We start from the raw sequence: 24,141 nt of genomic DNA, 5'->3' as shown, positions 1-24,141 counted from the left end.
GGTTAAATGATTCCCTTTTCTCTGTAATAATAAAACAGTACCTGTACTTGATCCCAACTAAGATATAATTACCCCTTATTGGGGCAGAACAGCCCTATTGGGTTTATTTAATGGTTAAATGATTCCCTTTTCTCTGTAATAATAAAACAGTACCTGTACTTGATCCCAACTAAGATATAATTACCCCTTATTGGGGCAGAACATCCCTATTGGGTTTATTTCATGGTTAAATGATTCCCTTTTCTCTGTAATAATAAAACAGTACCTGTACTTGATCCCAACTAAGATATAATTACCCCTTATTGGGGGCAGAACAGCCCTATTGGGTTTATTTAATGGTTAAATGATTCCCTTTTCTCTGTAATAATAAAACAGTACCTGTACTTGATCCCAACTAAGATATAATTACCCCTTATTGGGGCAGAACAGCCCTATTGGGTTTATTTCATGGTTAAATGATTCCCTTTTCTCTGTAATAATAAAACAGTACCTGTACTTGATCCCAACTAAGATATAATTACCCCTTATTGGGGGAAGAACAATCCTATTGGGTTTATTTAATGGTTAAATGATTCCCTTTTCTCTGTAATAATAAAACAGTACCTGTACTTGATCCCAACTAAGATATAATTACCCCTTATTGGGGGCAGAACAGCCCTATTGGGTTTATTTCATGGTTAAATGATATTTTAGTAGACTTATGGTATGGAGATCCAAATTACAGAAAGACCCCTTACCGGAAAACCCCAGGTTCTGAGGATTCTAGATAACAGGTCCCATACCTGTACACATATACATCACGTTTGTGTAACCCCAAAATTATCAGCATGAATCTTCCAGGAACCATTCACCCTCAACACGTGTAGACCAGTCTTACCCTTCATTGAAATGTTTAAAAAATTCTTGCTGCGTAATCTTTTATTCTCATTTCATTTGTATCCACTCTGTGCTAATAAGTCTATTTTGCACCCGCATTTGTAGAACCACTAATCCCCCACACTACGGCTCCTTTTTTTTTAAATCTCAAACCAGGGTCACCTACTAAATATGCCCCTTAGTCAGTGGGCCAGCACTAATCTAATGTAGAAGTGGCACAGAATGTTAAATAATAATTAGTTCTTCGGAACACCACTTACATCAGGGATCCCCAACCTTTTATACCCATGAGCCACATTCAAATGGAAAAGGTTTTGGAGAGCAACACAAGCATGAAAAAAGATCCTATGGGAGCCAAAAAGAGCTATAATTGGCTATGTGGTAGCCCAAATGTGGACTCGCAGCCTACAGGAGGCTCTGTTTGGCTTTACACTGGGTTTTTATGCAACCATAACTTTCCTCCTAACCAGAAATTCAAAAATAAGCAGCTGCTTTGAGGCCCTTGGAGCAACATCCAAGGGGTTGGGGAGCAACATGTTGCCTGTGAGCCACTGGTTGGGGATCACTGACTTACATGATTCCATAGGGTGCATTCAATTCCTTGGCTACTTCCAAGCCAAATCCATTTACCTCCATATAAAGAAGAAGCACACCAACATGCAGAAAGATGTGGCACAAGCTTTGGGTGATTCATTGCACCTAAAGAAGAAGGGAAAATTCCCCAAAAGCTTGTGCCCCATCTTTCTGCAATAAATGTGTTAAAGGCATGTTGGTGTGCTTCTTCTTTGTAAGATGGTCGACAGAAAGTTAAATGGAATTTCGCCTCACTCTGCTGCCCTTCTGGTAGCGTTGACTGGCCGGTGAGAATGTGCTCGCAGGAGAAGAGAAACCAGTGTTGTCCCTTGTGCTTAGGGAAATTTCATCTATTTTGAAAGATATGGAGTTATAGTATACAGGGTTGGTGTGACAGATCAGCGTCTCATGGTGCGATATTGCCGGGCTGTCGCAGAAATGAGACCTGTAACACATGCAGGTGCAAAAGGACCCGGCTCTGGAGGGAGTGTTGGAAGCTCTTGGCCGATCCCTGTCTGAGTCTTCCTGCATGAGAGGAATAAGGTTGATCTGGCTTGTCCTGTCCCCCAGTGGAAGGAAAATGGAGCTCCTGCTTCTGCTAATCAGGCTGGACTGCAGGTTGATGTTATTCTGAGCTCTCCTTAAAGACGCCCTTTCCTCTGCATCACGTCTTTCATCTTCAGAATTCATGGTCAGAAACCGGAGGACAACCAAGTTCAGGAAAGCCCCGATAACGGTCAAACCCACCAGTATGTACATAAAACTAAATGCCACGTAGGGTGGTTTCTTTTGCAGCGCTTCATTTTTCTGCAGAGCTACAAAGTCCCCAAAACCTATGGTGGTGAGAGTGATGAAGCAGTAGTAATAGGAGTGGAAGAAGGTCCAACCTTCAAAGTAGGAGAAAGCAGCTGCCCCGATGCCCAGTGTCCCGATGCACGACAGAAAGCCAACTAAAACCATATTCTCCATCGATACCTCGGTTTTTCTCAGGCGGAAACATCTCTTTAGTTTTTTTAAGAGGAACCTGACAAAGGTGTTCATTCTCTCTCCCAAACTCTGGAACATGACCAAGGTAAGAGGAATCCCGAGCACCGCATAGAACATGCAGAACACTTTCCCGGCATCAGTCCCTGGAGCAGCATGGCCATAACCTGTGACAGAAGGGGTAACAGATTTACTTGAATATTTGGCAAAATACCCTGTGCAGGTAATATACAGTATGTAGCATTTATGAACAGTGAAAGTAACACCAAGATCAATGATATGTAACCTATGGCTTATTCCATAGACATTAATCCCAGCAATCTGCCCAAGTATGGCTACTTAACTCTAAAGCAGCATTAAAGGAGAAGGAAAGGCTAATAAAGAGTTAATCTCAAGATGCAGGCATACTTTCAGTTCTCTCAATAGTGCCCTTAAGTCTCCCCATATTTCTCCCGTTCAGATGATCAGAAGCCAAACAGGAAGAAAAAACGCTGAGCTGTGTAAAGAAAGTTCCCATAATGCCTCACTCCTCACCAAGAGCAAGTCCGGTGTACATGCTCAGTTAGTTAGACTATGGGGCACATTTACTAATCCACGAACGTCCGAAAAGCGTCCGAATGCGTTTTTTTCGTAATGATCGGTATTCTGCGACTTTGTCGCGCTCAATACGAAAAAGTCGCGACAATTCACGAAAGTCATAATGGCTATGAAAAAGTTGCGACAATTTGCGCAAGTCGTAACGCCTACGAAAAAGTCGCGACGGTGACGAAAAAATCTAAAAAAATACGAAAAAGTCGCAAAATGTTCGTTTCCAATCCGATTTTTTCCCATTCGGGATTCGGATTCGTGGATTAGTAAATAAGCCCCTATGAGTCAGCTTCCTTCTGATTGGCTCAGATCCACATTCCTAAGGGGGGGGAGTGAGTTCTTAGCATTCTTGAGAGAGGGGGAGCAGGAGAGGGGAGAGAGCAGAGAGCTGCGTGTCTCTGCCACAGGAAAACGGACACAACAAATCTTTTGACAGAGAAGTCAGTGCAGCGTTTCTGTAAGTGCTTATGGCTGTATTTACATAGAACTTTCTGATAAAGCTTCCTTAGTTTTTACCTTTCTTTCTCCTTTAAAATCCTTTGTTGGACAGAATTATCTTTGAACCCATATAATTCATATGATTTATTGCTATAAATGAGCACTGAAAACACTATAAAGCACTGGTTTTGGACATTTTTTGGTTTACAGTGCATTTGAGCAGAGCCCCTTAGTTTAAAACAAGACTGCAGACATGTAAAAAACTTGCCAGTCGGCCATAGTTCCACTAACAACTAAGGACGCACCGAATCCACTATTTTGTGAATTTGAATCCTTTCTGAAAGATTCAGCCGAAAACCAAATCTGAATCCCGAACCGAATCCTGGATTCTTTGCATCCCTACTAACAACTGGGGCAGGAAACAGAGCTTCAAGCTGATTTCCCAGGTAGGTCTGGGAGAGCAAATGGGAATTCTCCCCAAACCCTTAGATGCAATGCAATGGGACATACCTACTAATGGGTCACCGAGACTGAGATTATGGGATTAATACATGAAGTAAAGTCTTACTATATCTATATTTGTGCTATAAAAAGCAAAGCTCCTTGGCAACACATCCTTGGGGATCTGCGCTTTATGGCCTTTCCGGATGCCTATGTGTTGATACATCTGTATTCCCAGATCCCTGCTTGCTTCTCTGAGATATGGTGCTGGCAGCCTACAGCAGTGTGAAGCCTACAGTGACATCACTGAAATCTCTCCCCCCTTCCTGTAGGTGCCAGCGGCAGCCTTCCTATTCTCTGAGCATGTGTGTAACTTGATCCTGTCTCCTGTTCTGAGCTACACATGCCCACCAGCCAATCAGAAGCGGATCTGGCAGAGGGGAGGGGGGGGAGGGAATGAAACACATGAGCAGTATGAAGCAAGGAGGGAAAGGAAGGGAGAATACCTGTTTAGAGATGGCTGCCTGTTCTAAAAAATGTGAAGTAAGTGTGACTGAGTAAATATATGATTAGATGAGCCAAAAGTGTGGCGTTTTTACTAAACAATAGGAGGACTATTGGGCAGTATGCTTTTTACATTTTGACTTGCATTCTCCTTTAATAGTCAGGTCTGTGTTTTATTCCTTTCTAGGGGTGTCCTGGGGGTGCTTTTGAACAGACTTTGTCTAGTTTTTTTTAGATCCCACACTTGGCATTAACATCTGACTCCATGAGTGATCGATGGGTGTGAACGTTAAAGGGAACCTCCATCCAAACACAACTTAAGCTTTTTGAAAAGTAAACATAATTTTAAAAAAAATATGCAGCCTTTTCATGGTTTTTAATGTAATAATCTAGTTTGGAGCAGTTCCCTAAGCCCCGCCCCCTGTTCCCCTGCTGATCTGGCTGACTACTTTGTGACTCAAATAAAATGTAACAGTAGTCGCCTGTCCTCAGCCTGCCTTCAGCCTGCACCCTCCCAATCCCACAATTCCCTGCACATGTGATGTCAATAAGGAACATCCCAGTGCAATGCATTGTGGGTTATGTAGTTCCTGCACGCTGTCTGTAAGCTGTGGAGAAGTTGTTACAATTTGTAACATCAATGTTTTAGTCCCTCCTCCCCTGCCAGGATTACAAATGATGCAGAAAGAGAAGAACAGTTTTGCAGCTGGATTTCAGCATATAAAAATGGTATTTATTCATACTGTTTGAAGGAACAGATTACAGTGATAGGTATATTAGTGGTCTCTGTGTTGTGTGAGGGTCTTTTTGGTTCAGAAGCCGGAGTTCCCCTTTGATATACTGATACAAACACTCAGGTCTGCACATGCCCAGTAGGTACCTGTTTGAGGTCTTCGTAGTCAGAGAGAGAAAGAGGATTCAGAAAGCAAAAGGGGTGGAGCTTCACACTAGACAAGGAAGAAACTAAAAGAGCTGCAGTTGAACTGACTGTAATAGAGAAACAAAATAAATCTGGATGCAGGGGGAAAATGTATGTTAATCTGGAGGCTGTACAGAGTAATTTTAGGGGATTTTAAAATAAAAGGCTTACTTATCTTTTAAGTTTTAAGATAGGGCAGAGAGGACAATGGATTTTTCCTCGGTTGAAGGCCACAACTGTAGAGCCATACTAGAGACCTCTCTCTCCTACTCTTGATAATTTCTAAACACTCCTATTTGCAGTCTTTCTTTAAAGTACATCCAATAAATACAGTCCAGAATCCGTGACTCTGCCACCACATTAGTAGGTGTGCATTCTGCACTATGCGGCTTGTGTTTCCTTGCCAATGCCTGCGCTCTCACACATCAGCCCAACACAAGCAGCGGAGCTTTTTATAAACCTCGAAAAAAAGTGCTAGTTTTCTGCTTATTTATAGATGGTAACAAAAGCCTCCGAGAATAATTTCCCTTTTCACTTCATTCCATCTGCAGGGAGGAAACAAACATGCCAAAAATGACTGTAAACCAACGCCTGACGGCTGTCTGACTGTGTATTTGGTGCATTTACTTATACAGGGCACTTATATTGTAGTGTCACCCACTGTGACCTACAGCACTTACATTTGCCCATTTGTGTCTGTTAGTTACGCCTCCCATATAGATTGTAAGCTCTACGGGGCAGGGACCTCCTTCATCTTGTGTTTCTGAATCTTATTGCAACTGCACCTTGTATTTATTGTATTTATTGTTGTACTGTGTATTTATCCATTATCTTTAACCCCCTGTTTGTATTAATGTATTCTACTGTACAGCGCTGCGTACATAAGTAGCACTTTATAAATAAAAATATACATACATACATACATACATACATACAGGGCATAATGCACGGATATATTGATTGCTATGTGCCCTAAGCACTACTGACAATGACAGAGACAAATAGGACAAGTACATAGGGGTTAATGCAATTCAATATTCAGTGCTACCAGATTAAGGGGAATCCTGGCACTTTCTGCATGGTTCTAATTTGGATAAAGCCTAAGGGATGACTTCTGGGCATATGAATTGGTCTGTCATTTAGATCAGTGATCCCCAACCAGTGGCTCGTGAGCAACATGTTGCTCCCCAACCCCTTGGATGTTGCTCCCCGTGGCCTCAAAGTAGGTGCTCATTTTTGAATTCCTGGCTTGGAGGCAAGTGTTAATTGCATAAAACCCAGTGTAAAGCCAAAGACAGCCTTCTATAGGCTGCCAGTCCACATAGGGGCTACCAAATAACCAATTATAGCTCTGATTTGCACCCCCAGGAACATTTTCCATGCTCGTGTTGCTCCCCAAAACTACTTTCCTTTTGAATGTGGCTCACGGTTATAAAAGGTTGGGGATCCCTGATTTAGATGAATCTTTTGTAGAATTGTTAGTTTCTGATTGAATCTAAGTATTGTACATTTAGAAGTGGACAAATGCTCGATGCATAACCCCATAGAATCTAGATAACAGCAGATCTATTGTATAAATGTAAATCCCCCGTGGGATTATGGGTGGAAGCGTGACGGATCAGGATTATCACCTACTGGGGGTGGATTTATTATATTAAAACACACAAAAGTGATAAATAACAAGAAAGCTGCATGCAAAGAGCAAAGCTGGCCATACACATTCAGGTCCAAACAAGTGGGTCTGGGCTCAGTTTGGCCACCCCCGTGCTGGGACAAAATTGGGCTGATCCAGTAGTTGGCCCTAGAGCCAATCATTACATCATACAGAGGGGCTACGAAGGCCATTGGGACCATATCATTGAGCCAATGTAGCCCTTACCCAACAAGATTTTCAAACCTCCTCTATAGATATCTGGCCAATTTTCAGTTATATATTTGTTGGGGGGGGAGAAGGGGTCAAGTTGCTCATAGTAAGACTAATTTTTTTTTTATAATGTAAATGGTGCCCTGGTCTCTGGCATGGCCGCCTGGAGGGCAGGGGGTTGTTTCGGAGCTGTCAGATATCACACTATTAACATGACAGTTGTGTTCTATGACCTTTTCTCTCGCATTCATGCTGGGCAAGCAGACAATCGGCCGCTTTCCCGGTCCCTGTCTGTCAGCAACCTGACTGGTGTGTAATTGTTATCATGTATCTTAACCAGTCAGGTAGAGCCCCTCTTGTCCCTACCCCTCCTACAGACTATACAGCGCAGATAAATTGAGCGAGGCTCAGGAACAATCCCCATTAGATTGGGAGGGGTAGGTATGAGGTCAGTCAGGCAACTGTCGCATTAAATGTTTAGGGTGGACATTACCATAATATATTTATTGTCCCTATCCTGCGTCCCTATAAAAGGCCCCTTTAAAAAACCCGCTGCTTTGCAAGGCAAGGGGAAGGCTAACTGCACCGTATTTTGATATCTATGTGAATTGATTGCTTCTAGTGGGATAGCTCAGTGCCTTTTTTAGATGATTGCCTGGAATGATATCTGCAGATCAGAGAGAATGGGAACATTACTGTGTGCATAAGAACAAGCGGCCCTAGGAGATATAGATGGGGATATTTATGAGATAATTATAGCACTTTATGCTCAGTGTAAGTCCCTCTCCGTTATGGAAGCAGCAAGCATCATGCATTGAGGATTCATACGCTGTAACCTGTATAACCCATGATAACCAAGCATAAAACTGTTGTTTGTACCATGCCTTTGTGCATATATTTTTTCTACATACTGATTGACCCTACGTGAGATTCCTTAGCCTTAGAAATTGAGTGCATGGCCTTTTGCCTCTAAATAAATGATGTGCTGTGTAGCTATATAAATACTCTGCTGTGTAACTATATAAATACTCTGCTGTGTAGCTAGATAAATACTCTGCTGTGTAGCTAGATAAATACTCTGCTGTGTAGCTAGATAAATACTCTGCTGTGTAGCTAGATAAATACTCTACTGTGTAGCTAGATAAATACTCTGCTGTGTAGCTAGATAAATACTCTGCTGTGTAACTATATAAATACTCTGCTGTGTAGCTAGATAAATACTCTGCTGTGTAGCTAGATAAATACTCTGCTGTGTAGCTAGATAAATACTCTGCTGTGTAGCTAGATAAATACTCTACTGTGTAGCTAGATAAATACTCTACTGTGTAGCTAGATAAATACTCTGCTGTGTAGCTAGATAAATACTCTGCTGTGTAGCTAGATAAATACTCTACTGTGTAGCTATATAAATACTCTGCTGTGTAGCTAGATAATTACTCTACTGTGTAGCTATATAAATACTCTGCTGTGTAGCTAGATAAATACTCTACTGTGTAGCTATATAAATACTTTGCTGTGTAGCTAGATAATTACTCTACTGTGTAGCTATATAAATACTCTACTCTACTGTGTAGCTAGATAAATATTCTACTGTGTAGCTATATAAATACTCTACTGTGTAACTATATAAATACTCTACTGTGTAGCTAGATAAATACTCTACTGTGTAGCTAGATAAATACTCTACTGTGTAGCTAGATAAATATTCTACTGTGTAGCTAGATAAATACTCTACTGTGTAACTATATAAATACTCTGCTGTGTAGCTAGATAAATACTCTGCTGTGTAGCTAGATAAATACTCTGCTGTGTAGCTAGATAAATACTCTGCTGTGTAGCTAGATAAATACTCTGCTGTGTAGCTAGATAAATACTCTGCTGTGTAGCTAGATAAATATTCTACTGTGTAGCTATATAAATACTCTACTGTGTAGCTATATAAATACTCTACTGTGTAACTATATAAATACTCTGCTGTGTAGCTAGATAAATACTCTGCTGTGTAGCTATATAAATACTCTGCTGTGTAGCTATATAAATACTCTGCTGTGTAGCTAGATAAATACTCTGTGGTGTAGCTAGATAAATACTCTGCTGTGTAGCTAGATAAATACTCTGCTGTGTAGCTAGATAAATACTCTGCTGTGTAGCTATATAAATACTCTACTGTGTAGCTAGATAAATACTCTGCTGTGTAGCTAGATAAATACTCTGCTGTGTAGCTAGATAAATACTCTGCTGTGTAGCTAGATAAATACTCTGCTGTGTAGCTAGATAAATACTCTGCTGTGTAGCTAGATAAATACTCTGTGGTGTAGCCATTCAAGTTGAAATGTTCCTAGGGCAGACACAGTACATGTTCTTAAACAGAAAGATAAACATGGCTAAAATACTCTCTACAGAACTGTATAATTAAAAACATTCCCATATAAAATAAGGAAACTTTACAGTAGTTTTCCCATTTGTACAACTATTTATCTGTTATAGTGATATATATATATGTATGGAAATCAAAAATTTCCTCCATGGCTTTGGGGGTACCCTTAGACCAGCAATCCCCAACTAGTGGCCCGGAAGCAACATGTTGCTCACCACCCTTTTTGATGTTGCTCCCATTGGCCACAAAGGGTGCCATTTTTACATTTCTGGCTTGGAGACAAGTTTTGGAAGCTCAGAGACACAGTTTTACTCCAAGCAGAGCCTCCTGCAGGCCAGCAGTCACATGGGACTACCAAATAGCCAATCACAGTCCTTATTTGACATCCCCAAAGAACCTTTTTCATGCTTGTGTGGCTCCCCAACGCTTTTTACATCTGAGTGTGACTCACGAGTAAAAAAAGGTTGGGGATCCCTGCCTTAGAAAACTAGCTGTGGGGCCCTGTTAGTGCCAGGTTTCATGTCACACTATCTGACCTGACTGAATCCAGACCCCTGGACTATTTACAACCCACCCTAATAAACATTAATTACTTTTCTTATCTTCACAAGTTATCTCTATCTATCTGTAACTTACTAATGTATTGCTTGTAATCACTTCTCTCTGATCTAACAGTATAAATGTTGTGCCATTCCAGTTCTCATTTGTATTTTGCCTGATGAAGGGGCCCTAGAACTCCGAAAGCTTGCAATGTATTTTTATTGTTATCCAATATAGGTATCATTTCTACAATACTCTTGTATTTGTGTTTTTTTTATTATTTCAGATAAACAAGTGCATAGGTACTGGGATGGCTGCAGTTATTTGGGAAGGTTCCATTTCACTGCACCTCTGTATAGTGGGAACCATAGCTAAAGGATTTGATTAATATGTCATTAACTTAGTAATGTTTATAAAAAATAAAGAAATAGTAACATTGAAAAATATTGATATATAACCATGTTTTCACATTACAAATAGAACCCTCACCCAGATGGATCCCATGATGATTTATTACTTGCAAACAATGAGAAGAGCATGACTTACTGCCTGGGAAAGCTAATAATAGGCTGCTTTCTGCTGGAGCTGGTAATTATACTGCAGAGGGAATAACAGAGCTGCTACTGTAAATGAAAAGGGCGTTAGAAGTCTCCCATGTCTACCACCAGTTCTACTGATCTACAGTGGTGATGAAAGAGACGAAGGGTAAGGAATATTAATTCCGTCTCTGTAGGTTCTTGTAAGACCCCATCTAGATTAAGCACTATAACATCCAGTACACAAAGTGGACGTGACAACTGCCTGCTATGTCAGTACACCCATGGATCCAGGAAACTGACAGTGAATTGAATAAGGCCTGATCCGCAAATCCACCCATGGGTCCAGGGAATTGCCATCAGAATAAATAAGAAGACATTCTAAGCATTTTGTTGCCTGCCTAGATGACAATTTGTCCCATAACAAGGAATTGTGACATTGCCCTTAGATTGTAGCAGCTGTTACTGCCATGATTCACTGCTGCTGATCATTTGACCTCTGCCACAATCATTCAGTTGGTTCTACCCATGCCGGGCCAGCAGAAGAAAGAATGTCCTGCTAGAAGCTATGAGGTTTTGATACTACAAGTCTACCCTTCTTGGTTAGTTCTACCCAAGCTGCACCAGCAGAAAAAATAAAGCCCTACTAGGAGCTATGAAGTTTTGATACTACAAGTCTACCCTTATTGGTTAGTTCTACCCAGGCTGTGCCAGCAGAAAAAATAAAGCCCTACTAGGAGCTATGAAGTTTTGATACTACAAGTCTACCCTTATTGGTTAGTTCTACCCAGGCTTAGCCAGCAGAAAAAATAAAGCCCTACTAGGAGCTATGAGGTTTTGATACTACAAGTCTACCCTTCTTAGTTAGTTCTACCCAAGCTGCGCCAGCAGAAAAAATAAAGCCCTACTAGGAGCTATGAGGTTTTGATACTACAAGTCTACTCTTTCTGGGTTTATTCTACCTATACTTGGACAGCAGAAGAAATAATGTTTTACTAGAAGCTATGAGGTTTTAATACTACAAGTCTACTCTTTCTGGGTTGGTTCTACGGTCTACCCATGCTGGGTGAGCAGAAGAAAGAATGTCCTATTAGGAACTATGCGGTTTTCATACTACAACTCTGCTCTTTCTGGGACTTACTATTGATTATACTAATGCTAAGACTTTGGGCACTGGATATTTCTACTCTACATCTACTTTCTACTTTCACATCTAAGAGATGGGTGCTGGCAACTTAGGCATGCTCTCGAAGATTGGGTGGGGACATGGACAATATCACTTAAGACAATCTGTTTTTGCAGACCCAGTTGACTCAAGTTGCAAATTGCTAGACCCACAGGAGGCAACTAGTCGTACTATGGACAACTTTCCTACTATAACATGCAGTCAGGTCTCCTGTATTGCTAAATGGCATGCTTTATTCAGCTGGAATAACCCGACCTCCTCTTGCACGCAGAACTGAACAAACACTTCCAGCTCTCTGCGCACACAGCCAAAAAACATATTTAGAACTGTTTACATTTTGGGTTACAAAACCATCTATCATTGAGGCTCAACATGCAATACCCTCGCTTTAATGCTAAACTTGCAGATCTGAAGACTTTCCACATACGCAAGTGGAAGGTTACATTGCACGTCTTCTTATGTATTAATGTATGACAGATGGTACAGCATATGGGATCCTAAAATGTTCGCCTGCATCTATTTACAAAGCCCAGTGATTGTGCCCGAGAGACGAAGGGAGTAATCTTTGCTTCCACAGCAGAACAGATAAGATAGACTTGGCACATCTTGTTTGCTTTATTAACATGGGGCCCTGACCGACCTTATTTTCCATTCAGGGCAGGATTATGCGTGACGTCGGCAATTGTTTTCTACAGAACTTTAGAAAAATCTTCCTGATATGGGAGGCTCAGGTTTATAACAATCAGGAAGCAGTTTGGAAAAGAAGACTAATGGTAGAGGGCCTATATAGAAAGATAACATTGAAGCCAGTGTCTTATAACACATGTCTACTTGTGTACAGCAGCCCTTTATGATACAATTATAGCCCCCTTATGACCTGCATTTTTCTCTAAGTCATGCTCCCTCCTCCTGGTGACCCTATCAACACAAGCTTCTCAATGGTCAGGTTTATGGGTGGGTTGTTCCAATACAAATGTGCCCCTACTATCTTGGGATGGATGGAATAGCCAAGGTAAAAATAAGTAATCAATAAGCCATATCTTTTATTGTATAGGGCTACAGTAATATAATGCAACAAAGTTTAGTCGAACTGTCCTAGACCGCTATGGACCAGATTCAAATTGATGAAGAAAAACATATCACATAATTCAATACAAAACTTTCCTATAGATTTATTTTAAGTTTTTATCACATGGTTCAGTTAAACCACATTTACTAACTAAGGACTATCAGGGACAATAATGAAGCCATACTAAAGTAAGATAAGAATTAAAAGTTGAAAGTCAGGTAAGAGGTTTCGATAAAGGTGAAAGTATCTCTACACATAGTGATTGAAGTTCATACATCTTAATCTTAGTCAGGGTCAGACTATCAGAGGATGTCCTAGTGGGCCCAAGTCCTATTTGCTACTATGGATTGCAGTTATAATATGGATTGCTATCTATTCTATCAGATTCTCTGGTAGGCTCTAGAAGGTTCAGCCCAACACCGCTTCTAACATGTTGGTTTAGCCTTCAGCAAATCTGCTTTTACCATAACCATTCAATGGCCCAGATTGGAGAACAATTCCAGTAATGGTTCCAGTCCAGATCCAGAACAGAGAACCATTCCAGTAATGGTTCCAGTCCACCTTTGGTTTCATTTACATTGTTCTCCTGTTAAAGTTTATTTTTTCTCTTTCCCTTTTGGACCCGTTCATTGAAAATGGACTGGAGGGAAAACAGAAGGAAAGCTGTCAGCACAAAGTGGCCCTTGCCGTTATATATTACTGAACAGCAACCAATCATAAGTTTTGCTTTTGTGTTTCTGCAATTGACCAATCACTGCTAATTACTGACTGGTTGCTATAGGTTACTGCTATGGGTAAAGTTACCCCTGTGTACAATATCAATATAAAAAAATCATTCTTGAAATTTTGAATTATTTGCTTTAAATGGAGTCTATAGAAGAAGGTCTTCCCATAATATGAAGCTTTCTGGACGATGGATTTCTGGATAACGGATCCCATATTAAATTCACATAAAGAAAAATTTGCTCACACAGAGGCACACATTTAGGCATTGCGAATATTTCAGTAATTCAGTTAATAAATATTAAGCGCTCAGAGTAAGTTTATATTAATTCATTTTTAAGGTTTAGATCCAATGGAAATTCCCCTGATAAGGGAACAGTACGGCAGCCCCTGTATGTAGATAAATAAGGCCCCCAGTATGTAGATTAATAAGGCCCCCAGTATGTAGATAAATAAGGCCCCCAGTATGTAGATAAATAAGGCCCCCCAGTATGTAGATAAATAAGGCCCCCAGTATGTAGATTAATAAGGCCCCCAGTATGTAGATAAATAAGGCCCCCAGTATGTAGATAAATAAGGCCCCCAGTATGTAGATAAATAAGCCCCCCCAGTATGTAGATAAATAAGGCCCCCCCCAGTATGTAGATAAATAAGGCCCCCAGTATGTAGATAAATAAGGCCCCCCAGTATGTAGATAAATAAGGCCCCCCCCAGTATGTAGATAAATAAGGCCCCCAGTATGTAGATAAATAAGGCCCCCAGTATGTAGATAAATAAGGCCCCCCAGTATGTAGATAAATAAGCCCCCCCCCAGTATGTAGATAAATAAGGCCCCCAGTATGTAGATAAATAAGGCCCCCCAGTATGTAGATAAATAAGGCCCCCCAGTATGTAGATAAATAAGGCCCCCAGTATGTAGATAAATAAGGCCCCCCAGTATGTAGATAAATAAGGCCCCCCCCAGTATGAAGATAAATAAGGCCCCCCCCAGTATGTAGATAAATAAGGCCCCCCCCAGTATGTAGATAAATAAGGCCCCCAGTATGTAGATAAATAAGGCCCCCCCCAGTATGTAGATAAATAAGGCCCCCCCCAGTATGTAGATAAATAAGGCCCCCAGTATGTAGATAAATAAGGCCCCCCAGTATGTAGATAAATAAGCCCCCCCCCAGTATGTAGATAAATAAGGCCCCCAGTATGTAGATAAATAAGGCCCCCCCCAGTATGTAGATAAATAAGGCCCCCCCAGTATGTAGATAAATAAGGCCCCCCCAGTATGTAGATAAATAAGGCCCCCCCCAGTATGTAGATAAATAAGGCCCCCCCAGTATGTAGATAAATAAGGCCCCCCCCAGTATGTAGATAAATAAGGCCCCCAGTATGTAGATAAATAAGGCCCCCCAGTATGTAGATAAATAAGCCCCCCCCCAGTATGTAGATAAATAAGGCCCCCAGTATGTAGATAAATAAGGCCCCCCAGTATGTAGATAAATAAGGCCCCCCAGTATGTAGATAAATAAGGCCCCCAGTATGTAGATATATAAGGCCCCCAGTATGTAGATAAATAAGGCCCCCCAGTATGTAGATAAATAAGGCCCCCCAGTATGTAGATAAATAAGGCCCCCCAGTATGTAGATAAATAAGGCCCCCCAGTATGTAGATAAATAAGGCCCCAGTATGTAGATAAATAAGGCCCCCCAGTATGTAGATAAATAAGGCCCCCCAGTATGTAGATAAATAAGGCCCCCAGTATGTAGATAAATAAGGCCCCCAGTATGTAGATAAATAAGGCCCCCAGTATGTAGATTAATAAGGCCCCCAGTATGTAGATAAATAGGGCCCCCCAGTATGTAGATAAATAAGGCTCTCACTAAATGCCCTATATTTAACTGAATATATATTGAATAAAAATGAAGCCCTAATCACAGTGCCTTGCAAAGGTAGTCAGATCCTTAACAAATCCTTTTTTATTGAGCAAAGTTTTATTTTTAGCTTTAAAAACCCTTTAAGATTGTATTTGGCCAATTAGCTGACCAACACTACTTGGCCAAACCAGGAACCTAATTTGGCAAATGTATCTTTATTGATCGAATCTTAACTGATCAGTATAAAGTCAATGTTCCTTTTGCATGGAAGTGCCTGTGCCAATATTTAGCTCTGTTATCCTAACAGGGGACAGTAATGTGTGCTGTATAGTCTATATTGTCTCAGCACAATGGTGCCGAGTTGTGTATGTTCCCTTTAATCCCTCTTCCCTTGTTCCATTCTCCTTCTCAAGCCAGAGAGCTGTGTATTCGCCGCTGAAGGTTACAAATGAAGTCCATCACCAAAACAAAGACAATAAAATGCTGTGAGTGTGGGCCGAGGCGCCACGTCCGAAGATTGATCTGCACTGTAACTTCATTTTCTTTTACTTGCACACATACAGAAGTCATTATGCTCTGTGACCTCTCTGCACAGCAAGAGATTAACTGGGGAGAGGGACTACTTTATAGGCCATCATTGCAGAGTCACTTGGAGGTTACACCATGTACAGGCACAAAGCAATAACGTGGCTCCATAAAAAGGCATTTAGTATCTTGAAAGGATAGATTGATCTGATTTATAAAGAAAAACAAAATTCAGACTGGCCGGGTTAGGGAAAGAGTTTGATTATATCGGTGGTCTATTGGTGTTTATGGAAAACAAATATATAAACAAAAGGAGAAAATACTTCCTGGCCAAAAAGTGGTGAGGATAGATACCTTGGACTGATTGGTAATAAGGAAAAATGCCTAAATGCAAAGAGATTAAAAAACACAATGAAAAACTGGAAATCAAGGTTTTGCCACGGTCCACACTAAACACGGCAAAGTTGCAACTTGTAGATTTGTAAAGGAAAGAAAATATTACTTACCCCAAAAGTCACCATAATTGTTCTTCCAGAAATGTCTACACTTACCCACAATTTTAATCCAGAATGGCTTCAGGTTGGGGCCAACTTCTACGGCTTTGCCCCTCACTACCAGGAGGCTAGACACACAGCTTATGAACATGGCATCCACCCGGGGCAAGGGGAGGCAATTGGGCACAGACCCCACTATCCATTTGTGTTCGTGACCTGACATTGTGGGCATCAGTACAATCCAGACCATCAAATCAGAACAATTCAGCAAACTAGAATCTTGCCCCCACCCCCCCCCCACCGAAATTTTTTCTGCTGACGCCCATCATTATGAACCTATAGACTGTGATCATAACCTGAGATTTGGTGAAAAAAAACTTGGGCTACTTTTTTTATGAAGTATACCAATGCTCCTCACCGGCCATACACCATAGCTGGGGTGTAAGATTGAGGCATCTAATAACAAGCAAAAGCTAAAGGTCAGTGATTGTGATGTTTGACCACCATTGGGGGCAGAACAGCCCTATTGGGTTTATTTCATGGTTAAATGATTCCCTTTTCTCTGTAATAATAAAACAGTACCTGTACTTGATCCCAACTAAGATATAATTACCCCTTATTGGGGGCAGAACAGCCCTATTGGGTTTATTTCATGGTTAAATGATTCCCTTTTCTCTGTAATAATAAAACAGTACCTGTACTTGATCCCAACTAAGATATAATTACCCCTTATTGGGGGCAGAACAGCCCTATTGGGTTTATTTCATGGTTAAATGATTCCCTTTTCTCTGTAATAATAAAACAGTACCTGTACTTGATCCCAACTAAGATATAATTACCCCTTATTGGGGGCAGAACAGCCCTATTGGGTTTATTTAATGGTTAAATGATTCCCTTTTCTCTGTAATAATAAAACAGTACCTGTACTTGATCCCAACTAAGACATAATTAATCTTTATTGGAGGTAAAACAATCCTATTGGGTTTGAGTTTAAATTATTTTTTAGATGACTTAAATTAAGACCCCTTATACGGAAAACCCCAGGTCCCAAGCATTCTGGATAACAGGTCCTATACCTGTACAAGGTATAGTTTTGTTATTACAGAGAAAAAGGGAATCATTTTTAAAACCTTGAATTATTTAATTACAAGGAAGCCTATGAGAGATGAGCATTCTGGATAATGGGTTTCCGGGTAACAGATCTCTTACCTGTACGTAGTGTTGTGTAATATAACCCTGGTAAAGTAATAATAAATTGCACATTCAAGTTGTGCAGTACATTTTTGGCACAAATGGAGCAACAAGCCATTGTTCAGTGAAGTTTTTAGAGATTTAGCCTAAAACTGACAGGCCAGGGCTATCCAATTAGAATGCAGTTGGTATTACCATTTAAATATAATCCAGCCTGGGAATATATTTGGATTATCGGGAAATTGCTGGCTACTGAGTGAGGGCAGATATATGGAATATCAGGGGAAAGCTTATTAGAGATATCATAGTCCCCGTCCCTCCCTGGTAGCCCTCTGTACTGCATAGGATTTCCGGGGAGAAGTTACGGCTCAGCACTTACCTATTGTGGTAATGACTGTGATTGCAAAGTAAAATGATCCAGCAAATTTCCACTGCTTGCCTGCACGGTGAGGCTCCGACTGCTGAACCACTCGCTCAATCTCTCGATAGTCCTCATCGGAAAAACCATATTTATTTCTCAGGTTCAGTCTCTTCTCCTCCAAAATCCTTTTCCTGGAGATTTCCGACTCGGACTCCAGAGCGTCAAACACAGCCGCCCCCACCAGCAGATAAGAAAACATGCAGAGAATGAGCGACAAGGTCCTGATGTTCTGCTTCTTCATTGTGTGCAGCAGTTGTGCTATACTGGACTTCAACATCAACCTGGGGACGTGGGATCTCTCACCCCTAGAATCTGTAGCCGGCCAAAGTTTGCACGGAGCTTACCGGACGCGCCTCAGCTCATTGTGCCGTCTGGAAAATACAAGGAAAAGGGCAGATTAAACTGGGCTCTGTCCAGTGTATATGAACTACAACTTTCGGAATTTAGTATCCACACAAGGAAGCTGGAAGCTGTAACTTACAACAGTGGTGACAAACATTTTTGTAGCATTCTGTATAGAGTTGGTTACAGTGAATTTCTCACAAGTGCCAAAACAATGTGGGTTTTCCCCAGAATTGTAGTGTATAGTGTGTGTAGTGTATAACTGTATGTATACAATCACTTGCCAAAATGCATACGATGCTGTGGCTATTTGGCGTATTATATGTGGGTAAAGTGGCCAATAATCCGCTATTAAACCATCCAAACAATAAAACAGAAAAGATCTTCCAATGTGCACCAACCCTAAAGGGTCACTGTCTATTTTCCTATTAATATGCAAAGGAATCCTCCATAGATTATAAGGACAATATTATGAACGCTATGGTGAGCAGCATTCTCATTGGTGAATTCTCTTGCATCAGTTTGCTCTGAGGACTACGGAGCACAGTGAGGCAGTTTTATATTGAGTTTAGATCCCCTTTACGGTGGTTTTTTTATGGCTGGTCCCAAGAGCTGTACAATGTGCCATACTCAGTGATGGTCAAATACAATTCTTTTGTTTGGGTCAACAGCACTTGAGTTACTCAGAGTCAAAAGGCTGAGTAACTCAGACTCCAGGCACAGCTGAGACTCAAGGCATAGCTTTTGCCCATTTGGTTACCTTTGTGCATGGGGTTGCTGTACAATTTTCAGTACAAAGTAGACCTATTCAAGTTATATTCAACTTCTATATTTATGTTTAATCTGGTCCCCTTTTCTGTAATAATTGACCAGGAAAGTCTGATGTCCCAGGGTAGGCACACCCCAGGGTAGGCACACCCCAGTGAAGCCAATGGCTTATTATCCCAGACTGGTGCTTTTTATGGGAAAAAATATATAAAAAAACTAGGCGCAGTCTAATTCACACGTGTGAGTGTAAAGGTGGCCATACACGGGCCGATTGTAGCTGCCGATATCGGTCAGGTTTAAAGATTCAGTCGGATCGGGGACAGCATCGGCTCATTGATGCGGTCCCCGAACCGACTGTGCCATTGCCGCCATTAGAATTCGATCATTTGGCCTACATTTTCCCGATATTGCCCACCCGTAGATGGGGATATCGGGACAAGATCCGCTCGCTTGGCGACCTCGTGAGTGGATCTTAACGTGTATGGGCACCTTTAGTCTGTGCTACAGATGACTGGGATAGGTAAGATGGAAACACCTTGCAAGATATTGGTACCAACCAATAAACCAGGTTTTTAATTTGGATACATTGTATCCAGAAACTTCCATAACTGGGTGCCACTGTGAACATTCATGGGGTCAGCCAAATATAATGTGCCAGACAGGGGCGCATCTGGATTCACTGGAGTAGAAAGCGGAGTTACACTCTCTGCAGTAAAAGAATGAAAAATTTTGAAATTGGGATCAATTGTCACATTTTGATATAAGAGAACTGAGCACAGGCCATACAGCCTCATTACGTCTAACATGCAGGCGTGGGGTGTATAAGGGAACAGATCCTTGTTTATTAGCAGTGGTGCAAGTTTGCTCATTAGCAGTAACCATTAGCAACCAGTTTGACATTTGCTTTCATTATTTTAACTGTGCTTGCCAGCTATTGTTGACTGGTTGCTACGGGTTACAGCAGTGGTCCAAATTTACACCAATGTTTATATATGTGTCTCCTACTAAGGCAAAGTTTGGAAAATCTGCCTTTTCCTGCTTCCTATTAACAGACAGGCAATTTGCAACTGGTCTTTTTTTTTTTTAATCAAGTAATTTGGTTCTGCAGCTCTGGTTACTGGGGATGCACTTTTCCTAGCAATGAGGCAGAGATTTGAATGACTGGAAACTGATTAGAAAGGGTTGAATCTGTGTTCTGTTTGCTGCTGTGACCAATCTGGGCAATCAGACAGCATTTTTTATTTCAGATTAGAGAGAAACAACAAGTTAAATAGCATAAAAAAGTACAAAACTGACCAACTGCAAACTGCCTCTGAACAGAAATATGTACATATTAGTTAAAGTCAGGGTCTTAAATTCTACCCCAATCATTCATTTAAGCAGTATAATAATATAATGCATGGTACCAGTGTTGTATCATTAGAGAGCCAGACCTCCTGCAGAAGAAATTCTCCTGACCCCCACCACATGGGGGTGGGTAGGGCTGCCACCTCACCCCTTTAATACCAGCCACATATTAACTCCACATCCTACACGGCTAATTAGCAATTAATTTAGATGCATGCCACATGGCTGCACATAAATCAGTTCTGTCTGCAGCATGCATCTTAATTAATTGCTAATTAGCTGTGTAGGATGTGGAGTCAATATGTGCCCGGTATTAAAGGGGTGACGTTGCAACCACAGGGTCAGGAGTGCCCCCCCAAACTGCTCACTCATACAGAGCTACTAGTAGCAGCTACAAAAATAGACAATGCTGATAACTATGTGTGTTTAGCAGAGGCAATTCTCAGTATTGTCTATGGCAGGGTATTTTCTGGTGTTTAGTAGCCGTGACAAGTAGCTGCTACTTAGTGGCTTCATGTGTCTTTACCCTTAAGAGGCCACAAGGGACAGGGGAGTTGGTGGAACCATGCAGCAGACCACTATATGGTCCACAAAAGCTTTGTGTTTCCCTGAAGAGGATGCAAAACCTAAAGTAAAATTGTGAAAGGAAATCCAGGCAACTTTCCAATGCACATTAATTAAAAAATGTCAGTGGTTTCACAGCTATATGTAAACATACTAGCAATTAGCAGCATTATGATTCAATTCCTTTCCTGCACTGCTGGTTCAGATTCTTAAAACAATCTAGCAGAGGTCAGGTCAGCTCAGCTCTGTTAATCAGCTGGCTTCTGCTACATGGTTTCTAGGGTCAGAAGCAGCAGTGCAGAGAATAGCAAGGGACACAGAGACACTGGTTTCAGTCATTTACAAATAACTTCCATTAGGCAAAACATCATTTTTAGACTTACATACCCTTTGAACATACCTGTATATATATATATTACAGAGTAGTTGTAAGTACTTTTGCCCCATAGTGCCATTGACTTTGGGCTATAAAGTGCTATGCAGTCATGCTGTACAATGCACAGAGAGTGTGTGGGTGAGTGTTTGCAGTATATATATATATATATATATAATAGGCAAGTATTACCCAAGCAGAAGGGATCTCACTCCTGGGCTAAACTTGCTCCCTCTCCAGTCCCCCAGTTCAGATAAGTGCCGAAGAGCCAAGTCCCACCACGGGCAGTGGCCAATTCTCTAGCCAAGTGCTGCGAGCAAATCACATTTTCAGCACCACGGACATTACCCAGAGCACTCACGCCCCCTCTCCCCCCTGCTGCCCATCACCCCCCCCCCCAGTGCTCCTCCCTGTCACTGCCCACTGTTACCCTTTATACCGGCCCCCAACAGGCTGCTGTCTGTGCACTTGCAATGGCAGTGCTCATGCGTGGCCCAGTGACCCTTGGCTGGAGGGGGCATTGCCTTGGAGATGTGCCATAGCAACGGGAACAAAATTAGGATTTCACTCCCACACTTACAGCAATATTGTGACTAGTAAAATACAGCCATTCCCAGGTGGACTTTGGAAATGACTCTCAGCAAGATTTAGAAAAAACTGTTGAATATAGAAAAATCACCATTGGATAAATGAAACCCTTTAGGACCGGATGGGGGGTATTTAAGTAATTAGCAATTGCTGGGCTCTGGAGAAGAATTCTTTTTAATGACCCTACACATCACCACATATCTTGGGGAAGATTATCTGGCTATAAATTACTAATAAAAAAATGGGGGTGGGGACCCCACAGGGCCCTTTGTGGTCCTAAACTCCCCATGGGTCTGTTGTATAGCTCCGGTGTTCGTCTACAGAGTCTTTTGCCCTGAAATGCCCATACAACCTCCAATCAGTATATAGAGGGGCATCGGTTAGCCGGGCCACCATTAGCCTAAATACCATACAGCGGGGGGCCTGGATTGTGGATTCTGCTTTACTGTAGTTCCCCTAACCCAGGCCCTGCTGAAAATTTATTTTGGGGGAGCGCCGGCGAGTTAAATGTGCCCCAGTGAGCACTGTCATCAGTGGCATAGTGCCCAGTCCTTCGCATGGTCCTTACCCCTAGGGGGTCCCAATTATTATGCCAAAAAGTAAACTGATATCCCAATGAAAGAAAATGCCCATCACATATGATAATACCGCTAATCCAATTTGGCATACCAGGATAGCTGTGTTCCTTTTAGGCCTGGAGAGCCCAGCCCCCGAGTACAGTGCCAGCCCCTGAGGACCAAGCCTGCACATATATTTATTTCTGGGAATCTCCTAGGAAACATGTTTGGGGATAACTGATGCCTAGAGTAATATACATCATTATGTGCGAAATAACCCTGAATGACAATGTTCAACATACTTTATAGAGATTTATCCCAAAACTGATGGATCACGGCTATCCAATCAAAATCCAGGTGACATTATCATTTTAATATATTCCAGCCCTGGGAATATATTTGGATTATTGGAAAACTACTTACTGAAGGTTTGCAAAATGAATTGCTGGCTACTGAGTGAGGGCAGATATATGAAATATAAGGGGAAAGCTTATTAGAGATATCAGTCCCCATCCCTCCCTGGTAGCCCTCTGTACTGCATAGGATTTCCGGCTGCAGGGAGGGGAGAAGTTACGGCTCAGCACTTACCTATTGTGGTAATGACTGTGATTGCAAAGTAAAATGATCCGGTGAATTTCCACTGCTTGCCTGCACGGTGAGGCTCCGACTGCTGAACCACTCGCTCAATCTCTCGATAGTCCTCATCGGAAAAACCATGTTTATGTCTCAGGTCCATTCTGTTTTCCTCTAAAAATCCTTTTCCTGGAGATTTCCGACTCAGACTCCAGAGCGTCAAACCCAGCCGCCCCCACCAGCAGATAGGAAAACATGCAGAGAATGAGCGACAGGGTCCTGATGTTCTGCTCTGATCCATATGAGCCTTGTTTATTAGCAATGGTGCAAGTTTGCTCCCTAGCAGTAACCATTAGCAACCAATTTGACATTTACTTTCATTATTTTAACTGTGGTTGAGAGCTCACAGCTAATTGTTGATTGGTTGCTATGGGTTACAGCAGTGGAACAAATTTACTCCTATGTTGATAAATCCCCTTATAAATCACTAAAGGCAAAGTTTGGAAAGTCCTGCCTCTTACATGGGGATAGGGTTTATAGCGGCAACATATTGAATCCACATCCTGCATGGCTAATTAGCAAGTAATTCAGATGCATTCTGCAGACTGAACTGATTTATATGCAGCTATGCATCTAAATTAATTGCTAGTTAGCCATAAAGGATGTGGATTTAATATGTGGCCAGTATTAAATAGACGAGGTGGCAACCGTAAATAGGGCTGAACTGCCTGCTGCACATTAATATAAAGGCAATTTACAACTTGGCTTCACTTTTTCTATGTTTTTGATCATGTAATTTGTTTCTGCAGCTCTGGTTGCTAGGGATGCACTTTCCTTAACAACCAGGCAGGGGTTAGAACGACAGGAAAAAGATTAGGAGACGGCAGAATCTGCTCACTCAACCACCCATTAGTA

At 41.5% G+C, this 24,141-nt stretch overlaps 1 protein-coding gene across 2 annotated transcripts; it reads right to left on the bottom strand.

Moving 5' to 3' along the window:
- Window positions 1-1,376: 1,376 nt before the first annotated feature.
- kcnk15 (potassium channel, two pore domain subfamily K, member 15) lies at window positions 1,377-23,729 on the bottom strand. Of its 2 annotated transcripts, none has more exons than XM_004918656.4 (3): window positions 23,242-23,729; window positions 18,073-18,485; window positions 1,377-2,600 (listed from the first exon to the last, which is right to left on the bottom strand). In XM_004918656.4, the coding sequence occupies exons 2-3, from the start codon at window positions 18,389-18,391 to the stop codon at window positions 1,684-1,686; spliced, it is 1,236 nt and encodes a 411-aa protein (XP_004918713.1). In that variant the 5' UTR covers window positions 18,392-18,485; window positions 23,242-23,729; the 3' UTR covers window positions 1,377-1,683. The 2 variants fall into 2 exon arrangements, with proteins under 2 accessions (XP_004918713.1, XP_004918714.1); XM_004918657.4 differs by lacking the exon at window positions 23,242-23,729 and adding an exon at window positions 21,701-21,852.
- Between the last annotated feature and the right edge of the window lie 412 nt (window positions 23,730-24,141).

Source organism: Xenopus tropicalis, chromosome 10, assembly GCF_000004195.4.
Source record: "Xenopus tropicalis strain Nigerian chromosome 10, UCB_Xtro_10.0, whole genome shotgun sequence".
Taxonomy (NCBI): Eukaryota; Metazoa; Chordata; class Amphibia; order Anura; family Pipidae; genus Xenopus; species Xenopus tropicalis.
This window is presented reverse-complemented; position numbering and strand designations above follow the sequence as displayed.

What these genes read in the sequence shown, in the direction of transcription:
- kcnk15 (XM_004918656.4), bottom strand. Translation starts at nt 18,391, where the DNA reads ATGTTGAAGTCCAGTATAGCACAACTGCTGCACACAATGAAGAAGCAG. An exon ending in CACAGTCATTACCACAATAG is followed by an intron (nt 2,601 to 18,072) that starts GTAAGTGCTGAG and finishes CTTCTGTCACAG; the next exon opens with GTTATGGCCATGCTGCTCCA.